Source organism: Talpa occidentalis, unplaced genomic scaffold, assembly GCF_014898055.3.
Source record: "Talpa occidentalis isolate TD23 unplaced genomic scaffold, MPIMG_talOcc4v2.1 talOcc4.3, whole genome shotgun sequence".
NCBI lineage: Eukaryota > Metazoa > Chordata > Mammalia > Eulipotyphla > Talpidae > Talpa > Talpa occidentalis.
The window spans coordinates 42957382-42973273 of NW_023603184.1; the positions used below are offsets into that span (position 1 = coordinate 42957382).

The following is a 15892-nucleotide window of genomic DNA, read 5'->3' on the forward strand; positions in this document are numbered from 1 at the left end:
GAGTACAGAACTGATGTGCTTCTGTAACTGGAAGCAGGGGTGATGACAGAGAACTTGGAGCTACTTGACCCTGACAAGGATGTGATTAGGGGACCAGGGACTGAAAGGGTCGGGTGTTCTATTGCACCACACCAGGTTCGGTCCTTCCCTTGGGGTGGAAGCAGTCTCAGCTTGCAACCCTACTACTTTGATTTTCTAGCTTACTCATCTGTACCTCTTTTTTTTTTTAAACCTTCAAAAAGGAATGCCAGAAATTAAGTTAGATTTGTTGTTCAATGTGTGTTATACGGACAGAGGAAGGTGAAGGGAGAAAGACTGCAGCTTTAACTTTTTACATTATTGAATGCAAACAGCTAATGCAGCTGGCATTCAGGAGACTGTAGTAACCATTTGGGCCCGCGGTGGCCAAAAGAAACTTTAGCCTTTCTCTGCTGTAAAGTATTTGCGCTCAATGCCACCAAGGGTTATGTAAATCACTCCTTTGCTTGACATACTTTAAAAAGTTTTCTATGCCTCACTTGCACAAACCCTTAAAGAGTTCCCTGCTGACTCATGCAAGGGATGAGCCAGCAGATTGCCTGGGATCTTTCCAGCCTCTACTACACTTTATCCAACATCTTGAAAAAACCTTAAGATCAAATGAGAAGACCCACTTCACAGTCTGAAAAACTACCCATCAAGGGGTCCCCAATCAATGCCTGACTCTGCCCACTCTGCAGCCTCTGAGACAGTCTTTACAGCCTGGTCACGTGGCTGCTCTGCAGCTCTTTCTCCCTAGTTTTCCAACTCAGTGCTCTGCCTCATTTTCCCTAACCAGCTTTTTTAGCCTGATGTCTTCTACCTTGATACATATTCCCGAGAACCATTGGTGATGACATGCTGGAGAGACCTTCTTCATCATCTTTCAAATTTCTCATATGTATGCGAGAAAATAAAGTCTAACAGGGAATGAACTTCCCTGAAAGAGTTGAAATAGTCACTGAGGAGGGTGGGTCAGGGTTCCAATTCAGGACTCATCACTTATCCATGAGAACTTAGGAAAGTCACTTCACCTCTCAAGCCACTTACCGCCAGACACAGCTATGTACCTAACTGTAACTGAGAATCTCAATTTGTTTCAACTGTTTCAGAAAACAGCATGTCAGAGAACACCTCTTAAAACTCTTTTTGCTGCACACCCTTTCTTTAAACATTTTTGAATAGGCTCAAGAATATACTTTGTATTTATTAACACCACTCTATGTCTATTAATAAATTATACATGGTACTACCATCATTATCTACTCCTGAAATCTGGTTTCAACCAACCAAACTTTCACATAAAATGATCCAGTAATACAGAGAGGTTCTTGCAAGGTAATGTACTGTTCACAGATGATTCACTACTGTTCACAGATGATTCACTGCAAGTACAGCAATCAAGAAGATAGCTGAGCAGTCCTACTCCCAGTATAGTCTCCTCAAATCTGCTGTGCAGTTAAATACAACAGTGTTTTTTCTCATCAGAGCTAACCCAAAGGTAACCCAGGAGATTAAAAATTTTCAAGGATCTAGCAAAAAATTAAAGAATTTTTATCTAGCAGACCTTGTCCTATGTCTTTCAATGACATTAGGCCAAAGCCAACAAAACTTGTTCTGAATCACTTAACTTCTAGTGTTCTTGACTTCTTGGAGGGGAGGGACTTGGACCAGATCTTCTTTTGAGGGGCTTTGCAAACTTAAGAGCTCCAATTCTCTAAACTTTATCTGTTACCACATCATCAGCACCTCTGTGTCCTACTGGTCATTTTCTGCAGTATCCCATTTTCTTTGGATAAAGTCCAAACTCTTTAGCTTGGCACAGAGTCCTTTTAGGTTCTGGCCCCTGCCTATGTCTTCAGGATCAAATCCTGGTTTCCATCTCACATCCTGTGCTACAGACATGTTAAATTACTTCTCGTGTCCTAGCCTTGGCATCATTCCCATGCTTCCATGCCTATGCCCACACTGGTTCATTTGCCTAGAATTTCTTTCCTCTCTATTCCAACTAATCTTGCCATAAGTCTGCCTCCTTAGTGAAGCTCTTCCTGATTTCCCAGGTACAAAGAAGTGACTCCCTTATTTCACTAACAGAGCGCAATGTACTTATCCCACGACAGTGTATTTGTGAGCTCACACACCTTATCTTTTTTCCTAGATTGCTAGTTCTTTGAGGGTCTCAATCATGTCCTTTTCATCACTGTAACTCTAGTGCTTAGCATGGAAGTAGGTCCATGGTTGCACTCAATAAATGTTGACAAATATGACATAAATGAATGACGATAATGGGAAAAAATAAAAATGTAGTTATTTTATGCAACCTAAAGTATAAAAATAAGTATGTGCATATGTATATACACATATATGTGCATGTTTAAGTGTATATGTATATGTATTTTGAGGGGAGAAAAAAATGTGATCACAGGCCTGGTAAATGAGAATAAAGTTCAGTTACCTAAATTAAAAAAAATATATTTTTGTAGAAGAACTGGGGTACAGGCCAGAGGTGCAGAGGGGTGAGAGGGTTCACCAGAGACAGAGTGGGGAACAGAACAGGCAGATCGACTGAAATACACTGCTAAGGGGAGCAGCGGGCAAGTCAGGAGAGGTCTGCTGTGCCATGTGGGTTGGCTCCCTGGCTGGGGATCAAACTCAGGCCGTGGCAGTGATAGTGCTAAGACTTAACTCCTAGGCCATCAGGGAGGCCCCAGTTACTTGAACTGAGCATCTAGCACAGTGCTGGGTGGTAGAGAAGATTTTCACTCAGTCATTTTTTTTTTAAGATTTATTTATTCATGTATACAAGAACTGGGGTACAGGCCAGATGTGCGGGAGGGTGAGAGGATTCACCAGAGGCAGAGTGGGGAGCAGAACAGGCAGACTGACTGAAATACACTGCTGAGGAGAGCAGCGGGCAAAGCAGGAGAGGTCTGCTGCGCCATGTGGGTACCTCCCCAGCTGGCTGGGATCGAACCCATGCTGCAGAGGCTGCAGACAGCTTCACAGAGATGTGTTCAATCACCAGGGAGGCCCTCATTCATTTTTTTATGTGCCAATTCAAATTATAGGCAGGCAGTGCCCATAACTGCTTTATCTTCCAACTCTACCCCCTCCCCAATAGTTACATAGTTAACAATAAACTAGATACAATCTAGCAACCTCCTCAGTCAATCCAGCATGGCATGCAAACATTCCTGCAGCACCAGACCCTTTCCAGATGCTGGGACACTAGTTCCTCTATTTGGAACTGGGTTCATTTTAGAACCCTCAGAGGCTTCCGGATCACTTGCTGGGTATGTGGAATAAACATCACAGGGAAGTGCTCCAGTTCATTACAGAAAAGCTTTTCCTCTCGGACCATTTTGTGTTTGGGGAGAAGGAAAAAGAAATTCAGTCTCCTTCCGATTAGCAGGAGAAGGCTAATGTTAAGTCACAAGGGTTTGAGGGTGACTGAGTTGAAGCCCCTTGTTTACAGTGAGGATGTGACTGTCGAGTTTGGTGGAGCTGCTCCTCACCTCCTCTCAAGGCTGGGGCGCCCGCAGGTCAGATAAGGCTGCTGATACCACCTGGGGCGGTCCAAGGGCAAGAAGGGCCAGCAACAAGTACTGTCTTCAGTCCCAGGCTGCTCATATCAGAAACTCAGACACTGAAAGGGAGGCTGGGATTCTAGGACAAGACAGAAACCCATTTGGCAGAGCTAACAAGTAAAGAGTCAGACAATGAGTAGGAAGAATTGCGGCTGAGCAGCTGGGTTTGATCTAAGTCCTCCTTACATGTAGGTTCATCTTAGAGGCCTGGAGGGTTGGGCCTAGAGGCCTCCACTGGTGGGAGTCACATGGCCTGACAGTGGTGGGAAGAGGAGGCAGAGGCAGGGGAGGCAGGCAGGCAGATCTCTTGAGTCCAGAGGCGGCAACTCTCCCCACCACAGCCCCTGCCCATAGAGTTCACTTAGAGCCAACTTTTGATGCTGCCAGGATTGGACTGGAAGGTTGGCCTGGTAGACTTACTACAGAGGCCTCTGGTAAATCCTGACCCTTTATTATCCATTGAGGATGATACTAGTAACGTGAAGCATGGGTCTCCAAATATTTCAACTCTTAGTGTTGGATGGAAAGAAGAAAGTCCCTGACTTACAATCACTGGAATCACTGCTTGAGAGATCTCTCACTTAGGATTCCAGGTTCTTCAGGCTCAGGCTTTGCTACTACCACGCTGAGACAAGGGCTCCCCCTGGATCCAGGTTTCCTCCTCTAAGGCAAAGGGCCGGCAGCCTCAGGTCCACTCATCTCTGCCTGTCATGGTTCTTGGATATTAGCATCAATTATATAACCTCACTGATGCTTCAGGCTAAGATTCTTATTTTCCTCTCACTTCTCATGGTGACACTAAAATCTATATGAATACAGGCCTGCCTGGTGGCGCAAGGGGTTAAGCACAGCACTATGAAGCTATCGGCAGCCACTGCAGCTGAAGTTCGATCCCAGCCAGGGAGCTGACCCACATGGCGCAGCAGACCTTTCCTGTCTCGCCCGCTGCTCCCCTCAGCAGTGTATTTCGTCAGTCTGTCTGTTCTGTTCCCCACTCTGTTTCTGGTGAATCCTCTCACTGCACTTCTGGCCTACACCCCAGCTCTTGTATGCATAAATAAATAAAAATAAATCTTTAAAAATAAATAAATAAAATCTGTACAAATACTAATGCTGTTGCTGACATGAATAAACATTAACTCTAATTCTAGTACTATCAGCAATAACATCCATTAATACCACTGAATGCTGACTTCCCTGATACCTCATGCAAGCCTCAGACATCCCCACGAGGTATAGGTTAGCATCATATGGCAGATGAGGCAGAGAGAGTGAGTGACCTGTCCCAGGTCACACAGCTTACAAAGGGTGGGGGTGGCCTTCGAGCCTGTCTCTGAGGTCAAGTTGGCTCTGGAGCTCTCAGACCTACTGCACGTTAGTTTTTCATCACACTGTACAGTAGTGGGGGGAAAGCCAGGGCAGCTGGGGTTGTAGAGTCAGAGCAGCAGCATTGTGGAGAGATTTCTGAATAGAAGATGCTGAAGTGAGAATATAAAGGAACAAGCAGAGGAGATCAGAGGCTTGGCCCATGGGCTCTGGGGCCAACCTGCTTGTCTGTGAATGCTGGCTCCGTCACTTACAATCCCAGGTCACTTCTCTGTGCTTCAGTCTCTTTAAAGGAAGGGTGAAAAAATCCCCATGTTGTTTGACTCAGGGGGAATTTAAAGCTGTTACTATTTGTGAAGGGCATAAGGCATTTTAAAAAATGCCCGACACACAGATGACCCTCAGTAGCACTAGGCGTTCGCACTGAATGAACACTGTGTCCCAGCCATTGTACTTCTGGGTATGCTCACTCTAATCTTCCAAACGATCTGCAGGGTGGAATTAGTCCACGCTACAGATGGGGAAGGCATGTCACTTGCCAGAGGTTACGTGCTCTCATTTGCCCGAGGACTTGAATGCAGGCCGTCTCCTTCTAAGCCCCCAGTGGTTCCCCTGCAGCCCAGCATCCTCTGTTAATGCTTCCTGTGATGGACAAGCTCAAGCTACAAAGCAAACAGAGATTGTAATTCGGTTTTGAAATCAATAAAGGGATGATCAACTGGCAGAGCCGGAGTTGTTAGCTGCTCATCAGGATGATGTGAGAAGTTGCTGCCTGCATCCTGAATTAAATTCACCTCATTGCTTTATCATCATAAACATTCATTTCAATGTGGGGAGGGATTTTTTAGAAACCAACATGAATAATATATAATGGTTGACATTTTGGAGGAAGCAGGATCTTTACCTTCTTCCATCTTCCATCAGGGTAATTTATCATTGTCTCCCCCTCCCCTCTTTTTTTCAAACTGATGGGGTAGCCTGTCAGCTCAGCTTGCTCAGAAAACGCAGGAGTATAATTCAATAATAAATTTGCTTAGAGGCCAGCTGTCAGGAAGCTGGTGTTTATTTGCTCCATGAGGTGATCTCTCCTGCTTGGCCTGTCGAAGCTTGGGGCTGGGTGAGGAGTGGACACATGGAAAACTCTTCTGACACTTGCCTGTGACTTTAGAACAGCAGGGACCATGCAGAGTATATTCATACATAATCCTTTCTCCCTCCTTTCCATGGTTTTCTTCCTCATGTCAACTCCTATTTCCAAAATTCCTGGAAACTTAGTGCCTTTATAAAGGATCTGAGAGAATTTCTGAAGACTTATGTTGCGCCAATGTTAATTCAGTTCTGTCTATAGTAGGTTTTAAGTCCTGAGATGAAAGGCTTTTTCCTGGGTAGGGAACCGGCAAGGGTCAGGGTCAGAACATTTTTCAGTTCCTAGCCCAGGCTGCCTTTCCGGCTTCATCATTCTCTGGGTTTTTCCTTCACCCGCCTGCCCCCTCTGAGAACTAGCGTCATATACCCCAGATTTTCTAGGACCCTCTTAATGTCAAACCTTAGAGCTTGTTTCTTGACTTTTGATTTGGAAAATAATGTCACCATAATTACGATACAGCCACATTAAAACTTTCTCCATTCTCTGATTATCCTGGAGTCATGTCCTTAGTCGATAATGCATTTTTAAATCCTGTTCCACTGAAACCCATAGTAAGCAATACATTTTACTCAGTCACACATACACACACACACACACACACAACAAGTTTTATGAAATACATACCTTCATGTATTGTTACGCCAATATTTTCCATTCTATTCTACCCCATCCCATTTGAATTTGCTTCTTTAAAAAAGTTTTGACGTAGTAAATTGATTTCCTGATGCACTAATGGGTTGCTGTGAGTTTAAATTTGATAAGTAATGTTTTAATGGCCAACCTTCTTTACTAAAATCTTTGTCTCAGGTCATTACTGCATTTGTTTGTTTGCTTATTCATTTTGAAAACAGACATTCATTGTTGCTTATCCTGAGCCATATCCTGTACCAACTGCCCCAGAAACAGAGAAGCACCAGACACAGCTCCTGTCGTGTGGGACTTGGCGACAAGCTCTCAGAGCAAATGACTGCCTGCCTTGGACTTCCCGGGACACAGATGCTCTGTCTGTACTGCTCTCAGGCCCTCAGCCATGGCTGACTCACTGATTCATTTTACTGCTCATTGAGGGTTAGGCACGGGGGGGTCAGTGATGAAGGAGGCACGGGATACAGGAGTCTCACAGTAATAGGGTACGGCTGCATCTCTTACACTAGCAGGCCTAGGACAGAGGAGGTACAGATCAGTATTTACCAATGGAGCTGTGTTCTGTGGGCAGCTCTGCCCCTCTCTCAGTCTGTCCAGGCTCCCTTCTCTCCAGTCCTAACTCCACCCAGAGGCTCTGCCTCTTTCTACACTAGGCCCTGTCTACAGATCTGACTCTGTCTCTTTGGGCTCAATGCTTTGGATGGCATCTTTCTTTTCTTTTCCTTTTTTTTTTTTTTGCAAAAGTTCTCCTGACTCCACAAGTCTTTTTGTCTTTTTTCTCCACAAGTCTTTTCAATCTGTTCTGTTGGCTGACATTTATAGCAATGCGTCCAGATCCAACTACTTGTCTGCGTGAACTGATAATCCATTTGACTTGGAGGAGAAAGACAGGACAACATCACATTACTTCTCTCACCAATGCAGTGTCCTCAGTCATATTCTGAAGTGATATTCAAATAACTTGAGCATGGTTCTTTTGTCAACACCCTTTCCTATAACCTGCTAGCCCAGTCAGCACTGGCAACCCAAGAGTATTACCTGAGGTGAACTCTCTGTCCTAGTCAGTCTTCCCCAACAGAATAAATAGAACCAAAGTCGTGTGACAGGGAAATGTCTGCCTTGAATGTTCTTTGAGGAGGAGCAAGTCATGGGGCCCTTCCTTTTCTGGCTGTCTGATCACAAGTGCCACATTCTAGGCCCTGTTACCCTCCTTGTATGGACAGTCCATTTTGGGGAATCTGATGTTCATTACAGGCCTCAGTGGCTCCTTTTCACCCACTCAGGTCTCCATAGTGGGCCCCTGAGTTTTCTTCTCCCTGGGACACCAGGGGAGGGGCAGCTGTTCTTCTAGGCAGATGGGGTCCAGGCATCCACCAGGAAAGAAAGATGGTATTCAAGCCATGTGATCCAGTGATGATGATTCCTATGCCTGTTGTATCCCCTCTGACTTTAAACCAGCTTTAGAACAATTGAGGCCACTCATCTCTATCACTTTCTGTGGACTTGAGGAAAAAGTGGCAGAATGTCAGGAACAGGGACTGTACCCACTGAATCCACACTAAATACTTGCTCTGGAGCAGGCACTGTGCTGGGCTCAGGGAACACAGATAAAGCTGACAAGGGCCCAGAGGGAGGCCTTCTTCACCTTAAGTCCACCAGGCAGTATTTAGGATTCAGTTCTGAGTCAGGCTCTGTGCCTTCCTCTATGGAGTCCAGCCTAGCCCAGAGCCCACTCTGCCTGACTACGGGCCTCACATCCTGGGGAGCTGCTGCCCATCCCTTCCTGAGGGCCACCTCTACTCTACAGCTTCTGGCACCAGCTGCAGAGAAGTGTGAGGAATCTCCCACAGAATACTGGAGACCTCCTGCTTCCTCATTGCAGACATGAGGGCAGTCCTCTGAGTAAAGAAGTTCTGGGGAGAGCCCTGGACTGAAGAAGTTTGGCTTGCCTGCTTCCTCGCACAGAGAGCTGCTCTAGTCAGCTCCAACAGGACTAGGACTCCTCTGCCTCCCATGGCCCAAGCCTTTCCCTAAGGCCCCCTGGCTCTGACCATCCAGGACTCTGCAGACTGAAGGCATTTGCTTCTCAGGGTCTCCTGCACTTGCAGGGTCGCTGGGTAACAGCCTGCTTCATGGTGCCTGTTAAATGGAACCCACTCAGATGATACTTTTGTGGTACACCACATGGGGTATAAGAGGATATGGGTTTTCTGTCAGGTGCAGGACTTGTTATTGTTATACACAGGTACCCAGTCAGGTTGGCCTGCCCGTCAGAAATCCCACTCCCTGGGGAAATGCCACCGAATTCCTCCCTAATAAGCCTCCCTGCTGACAACCTCTGGCAGGTGCTGCTGCTTCCCTCCCTCAAATAAGGATTCGGCAACTAAACCTGGTTTCTCTTTGTTGGCTGCTGGACTTTTCTAGAAGGCAGGTTACTCTCAAGTTTCACTTCCAACTAAGGAAGCAGAATGAGAAGCTCTTCTTTTTAATATCACCACCAGCAGCACAGAACTCGCAAGTGGCCAGCACTAGGTTGAGAACTGATGTAATTTTTACTGATCACCTGTGTTGATCTGTTTCCAGCCACCAAGTCCTTACTCAGTTCATCCTTTCAAAGGCTTTCGTGCAATGGCTATGACTATCGAAAATTTATTTCGCTGAGGCAACACTGGTTGACAACGCTGCATGGGACTCGGGGGGAGAGGACACTCCTGCTTGGATGTGTGGCACCACACCACACCCATCAGCAAGGCTCCTGCAGTCTTCAACCACAGTTCATGTGCCCTCTCCCCACTTTGTTTTCTCCCTCTTCCCCTGGGGTAGCCTCAGTTCTACTATTGGATGTCTAGGAGTATCATTAGTCTGGTTTGGTGTGATCCTTTGTTTTGCTTCTCAATTCCATGTATAAATGAAACCATCAGTATTTGTCTTTTTTCTTCTTGTAACAGGGTGGTCCCCAGGAAAAGGGAGGTTCCATGTGCCCTGCCTCACCCAAGGGAGGGTGGAGCTGAGCAGGGAGGAGAAGCTGGGGAGGAGAGGGGAGAAGGAAGGAAGCAGGATGAAGAGCAAGAGGAGCCCTGGAGGAGGCACATGGAGCAGAGAGACATGTGAAGAAGCTGCACTTGCTTCTTGGCCCTGGACTGGGTGAAACAGATGTGGGTGAGAGACCCAGGGGGACGTTAACAATGGTAGCTTTTATCTTGGTTTTGCTTTTGGTCCTGTCTTAGATGTGCCTGGCCCCTTCTGCCGCTTTCCTACGGGTCCCCACAGCTTTCAGACCTCAGTGGCCCTGCTTTGGGCCAACCCTGCTTGGCATTTACCAATGTGGGGATGGGCAACTTCAGGTGCTTGTTTGGAAACTTCATTCTTCCCCTTTTCTGTATTGCACACTAATTGTATTAAAGTTCCTTTCCATTGAAGGTTTTATGCGCTAGAGTGGGTTTTGTCTTGATGTGGTGGATGGCAGAACCTACTTAGAATGGGAAGATTTGGAGGTTCTGGGGTGCCCTGCTCTCTGCCCTGTAACATTTTGACTTATTTCTTTTCTTTTCTTTTGAGTTAACATTAGTTTACAATGTTGTTTGTGTTTTAGAGGGATAGGATCTCTCCCTTCAGGTGTATCACACTGCACCCATCACCAAAACACCCAGAGTCCATAACCAGAGTCCACGGTGCTCCCTTCCCACCTTGCTATCACCCTCTCCCCCTCACTTCCCATCCCCCTCAGGTAGCATCAATTCTATAGTCGGTTTGCTAGGATTTGTTCAGTTTGACTTTCTCTGACCTTATATTTAGTTTTTCTATATTCCACATAGAAATGACACCTCACATCAGCATGACCCATGTGATGTGTCTAGTGACACCTCACATCAGCATGGCCCTGAGTGGGAGTGAAGTGGAGCCACCCCTAGTAGGTATCCGCTGACTTCTGACTTATTTCACATAGCAATCACCCCTCCAGGTCTATCCATGTTGTTGTAAATGGTAAGAGTTCATTTTTCATGGCCGAGTAGTATTCCACTGTGTCTATACCATATCTTCTTAATCCATTCATCGTCCTTAGGTTATTTTTATAACTTGGTTATTATAAATTGTGCTACAATCATTGCTGATTTATAATTGCAAGCATGTGTACAAAGGTTGAATCATTTTCCTGAGGTCTCCTCAAGCTAGTGGGAATAACAGTCAAGATTCAAATCCTGGGCACTTTCTATTACACTGTACTCCTTCAAATGAGAGGAAAGAAAGCATCAACCCAGACCTGGTAACCAATTTGACTTCATCCCAACCATCCTGGTAAGCACAGTTTTACTGGCCCAGATCAAGATAACGAAAAACAAGTCTAAGGAAAAAAAGCATTAGCTGCCTCTCTGTAGTTTTCTAGTCAGTTGGGGGATTTTACATAACAATGTGTGTGGGGCTACTTAGCAGTGAGAGCTAGTGGCTGCTTCTCAATCCAGCTCAGTGCTGAGCAGGGACATGAGAATTCAGACAAATGTTAGGTAAAAGGATTTTCAAAGTAACATTTGGAAGCTTTCATTATCCATTCATTTGTAGAGCAAATACTGTATTCCATATCCTACCCTAAGTATTATAGGTTTGGAGAAAGAGCTTCTGCTTTCAAAGCACTTGTAATTTAACTGAAGGTGGCAGATATAGAAACAATAACTGGGAGTCAACTTCTATTCCTGCTTTTGTTACTAACTTGTAATGTGATTTTTAGCTCTGGACATTGAATCCTCACTATAAAATTAAGTAGAATAAGTAATATATTAATTTCTCCCTCTCTCCCTTTCTCTTTCTGTCCTTTCATTTCTTCATTGTGTAAGGCAAGATATTCCTGCATATCTGTCTTGAGCAACTACTAAGTGCTAAACGAGTAAGACGCCGCCCTCTCCTGGAGGACTCAGGTAAGAGGATTGACATTTACATATTTGCTATATTAAGCTACTGTCCAGAGCCAGGACCTGAAATGCAAGTTGGCCTGAATCCCAAGGCCTGCTGCTGAGAGCAGCACTTCCCTGGGTATAGGTTACTTAAATTTCCCACTTGACAGTCTCCTTCAGGAAGTCAGACCTCCTGAAGCAACAATCCTAAAATCCCTGTGCAGGTCTCCATGGCACAGTAGGCCCGGTGCGTGGCCAAGGACAGGCAGTGGCCATCCCTGCTGTTAATGACTGGGATGACCTGGGATTGGTGCCCCACTGGCAGCCAATGAGCCATTGCTCTGACTAGATCCCACAATGGCCCAGCAAAGACAGGCTAAGCAAGTAATCTCCCCCTTAGTTGGAATGGTATTTATATCTCCAGTTGATTAAAATAACTCAGGCCACAGGAAGGCCCACAAGCATACAGGCAATATCACACAATGGAATAAAAGAACAAGTTTCCTACCCAGAGACAAAAGTGGTACTTCTGGCCAAGATAAAATGAAAAGGTTTTTCTTCTCTATTATTGCTTCTGGCTCTGCCTGTGAATTTGGGAAAGTCAACCTCTGAGGTTCTCAACTTTTTAGGGGTTGACTGAAGGGTTTGTACTATAAAGTACTTCAGTTGCTAACAAGGTCCAAGTTTGAACACTTTCACACACTCACAGCACTTGGCCCACTTCAGTTTTCTCATGTCTTTGTTTCTTGTGAGGAAGAGCTGGCCCGTGGAGGGAACATGGGCTCTTGGAGGCCAAGGGGCCTGTGGTGTGAATCCAGTTCCATCAGCCCCTTCTGGGGTTCTCAGTTGCACTGAGGGGGATGGTAATACTACCTCCCAGGGCAGCTCCCTGCGATTCCTTCCTCGGACCCTGCTCATCTCTTCTCACCCGTGCTCTCTGGGCAAAGTGTCTGCTCATAGATTCAACAACTGCTATTTTGCAGCTGGCTCCCAAATCAAGATCTCCAGCCCTAACCTCTGTGCAAGCTCTGGAGATGCTTGGTAACAACAAATAGGTATTTCCTTGTGCGTGTTCTAATGAGGGGGGTCTTCCTCGCCCTTACACTGCTCAAGGTGGAGGTTTTTACCTGCTCCTCCTTTCAGCTCCCCATTCTGGTGACAGCACCACTGTGGACCTACACGTCAGAGACAGACTCTGCTCCCCAGCCTTCCTGAGACCCAGTCAGTGAGTAAGCCCTGCCGATTTTCCCCTTTTAATAGCACTTGAGGCTGTCCCACCCCTCATCGCTACCTCATTGTTCCCTTGGGTAGAGCATCTTTGGCACATAAATCATTAACACAGAAGGCACACAGTCTGTGGTGCTGAACTGACTATACTGACTTTGAGGAAGATCCCCATATACGAGGCCTTGCAATGCTGGAAGACATTCCAAAGAAATGATTGCAAGTCTCTCCTTCTTGGCTACCTTTTCCCAGTTCTCATTCTCTGACCTGTGGGGCAGCCTGGTTCCAGTGCCCTTCTGTGCCCCTGAGTCTGTGCAAGTGTTTCCTCTACTGGAACAGCCTTTCCTTCTCTAGCCAGTTAACAATTTCCCACCTTTAAGACTCAGCTCTCACCCGCTAACCAGAAAAGCCTCCTTTATGTAACCCTGGGGCTTACATCTGGCCTATCACATGGGAACGATCCCTTTTTGTCTCCCTGGTAAGTGTGAGTGATCAACGGCAGAGACCATGTTCTAGTCATCTCTGTGATTCTAGCACAGGGCCTGGCACAAATTGTCTAATAGATGACACAACTGAGAAAAGAAATAATGGGTGAGATACGGCCTGGGATGTCAACAGACACTCCACCCCCAGCCTAACAAAGTTTTCTGGACATCAGCGCGGAGGGTGATTGGTGTCAGAACCTTTCAGCTCGTCTGCAGACTGTGGAGTCAGTAAGAGCTGACTGTAAAGTGGGTATTGATCCAAGATCCCCCCTGGACCTTTGATTTCTCACTCTCTCCATCTATCACCCAGCGGGAACAACAAAACTCGCTCGTAAAATTCCAAATGCCTTGGACAGCAGTTTTCTAAATGTGGGTCTGCCTGCCTTGACATTCCCCCCCGAGAGCCTGTGGTGCCCACCCTCCTGGCCTCCTCCCACCGCAGGCAACCAAACACAGTCCTGGAGGGGGCGCATTCTCCCTTAGAGAGCCACAGACAGAGCTGGGGCCCTGGGGACTCACCCTCCATCAAAGGGGTTCTCGCCGGGGATGATGTGTGTGCTGTCCCTGCCCACCAGGAACTTGATGCGGTCATAGAAAGAGTGCAGGCTCTGCTGGGACACGGGGGCCTGTGTCTCCTGGATGATGTCCAGCGGGTCGGGAGAGCCCAGGCACAGAGGGTTGATGTGGCAGAGGGGCTGGAGGCAGCAGTCAGGATCCATGCAGTCCACCAAGCCATCTGCAGGGGAGACAGAGCGTTAAGTTTATAGCGCTGTGTTCAATGAGCCATGTTCGCCCACGATGCCTCCAATCACTTCTCTATTTTCCACTCACTGGAAAACTTTATGAAGTGCCTGATACATAAGCCAAGGCCTTTGCTGGGCACCAGAAAGGTCCAGGCGATTCAGATCTGGTCTCAGCCCGCTAAAAGGAGAGACAAAAAATAAGTACACAGAGTGACATGTGCTCTTTTTTTCCCCCCAGAGAGACAGAAGGAATTCCATATATAAAGATCCAGAGGTGACAGAAACATGAACATTTGAGTTGCTAAATTCAAATGCTGACCCACGCTGAGGCTGCAGGGCTGGCAGGAGCGAACGGGCTGGGTCTCCTGGACCAGGTTGGGAGTTTGCATTTCACTGTCAGAACAATGCAAGGTTTTGAGCAGGGAGTAACTTCATCTGGTTAGTACTGTAAAGAACATCTATAACAAGGAGAGAAGATTGAAAAGGGCCAGGTGGAATCTGGGGACACTATGTGTGTGTTTGTTCATGTGTGTGCACACACATGCGCATGCGTGTGCTTGCTGAGGTTACACAGGGGGAAACAATGGTTGTTGAGACTAGAGTAATAACAATGGAGATGGAGAGAAGATTTTGAGAGATGTTCAGAGGTAGAAATGATAAGGCCTGGTCATGACAGGACGGATGGGCTGTAGGATGACAGACAGGAGGCAGCATCAGTCATTCTCAGCTGCAATGTGAGTGCATGGAGGCTCCCCTGCTGCCCGCCGTGGCCTTCTGAGATCTGGGGCTTTTTACGTTTGTTGTGAGGTTTCAGGTCTTTGACCAAGCTGGCATTAACAGGGAATTTGCTTTTCTACATGGATGAATTGCTTCAGGGCTGAAAATTATATTACAGCCTCTAGCTTCATAAAGTGCAAAGAAAGAAATTCTACAAGACTATAGATTTTTGATTGTATTATCCTAAAGTACTTTTAGAGGCACCTGACAGAATAACTTAAAATGGGTAACAAACCCAGGGATTAGGGCCTATTGCCCAAAGTGCAAACAGGACAAGCCCAGGGTTACAGTCATGTACTGTGTGTGTGTTATTAACTGCCTGTCTTCCTGCCTGGGTTCAGATTCTGTCTCCAGGTGTTCATTAGCTATGTGACTTTGGGCAAACTTTTACCACTCTGGAGTCCAGATCCCATCTGGTTATCTGTTGTATCTATCTGTTGTATCTGGTTATCTGGTGTGGCTACAGCATGTAGTACTGGTGTTTAAGACAGGACTGTTAAATAAATGAATAAAATACATGAATGAAAATGGAATGGGATAATAAACAAATGAAGCCGGGGATGTAACCAAACGCCAGTCCATAAAGAGTCAGTAGCCACATCTCCATTCAACTGAACATTTTTAACACCGTGGTATGATGGGGGGATCATGAGGCTCAGACACTGAAGTTCAAGTTCCAGAACTATCCCCAGCAGGGACTGTAGATGAGTCCCTGAAGGTAACCTCCCTGGGTCCCCATCTTCTGCGGCTCCCTTGCCTCCATGGGGCTTATGACACAGGCTGCCCAGCAGGACACTGCCTATGCACTGGCTAGAAGGGGTGCCCCATCTGCACAGGAGGCACCCTTGAGACTCCTAACCAGTTGTGTGGCCTCAGGTAAGCTACCTGATCTCACTCACATCTAGGGGTTTTTCCTCAATAAATTAAGCACGAAACTCCCTGGCTTTTCTCGTCCATGTCTGAGTGGTGTGCTTGCACTTGTATTCTTGAGGACTGCCCAGGGGCGATATGAGTATCGACTACAGAGTTAGAGTGGGCTCAAATCCTGGCTCTG

At 46.4% G+C, this 15892-nt stretch overlaps 1 protein-coding gene across 1 annotated transcript in view; it reads right to left on the bottom strand.

The window, feature by feature from the left end:
* The window catches only part of TENM4 (teneurin transmembrane protein 4), a 451821-nt gene that overhangs the window by 79414 nt on the left and 356515 nt on the right, over positions 1-15892 (bottom strand). Inside the window, 1 exon segment of the mRNA XM_037523044.2 lies at positions 13838-14054. Within this exon segment, the coding sequence (XP_037378941.1) occupies positions 13838-14054 (217 nt within the window).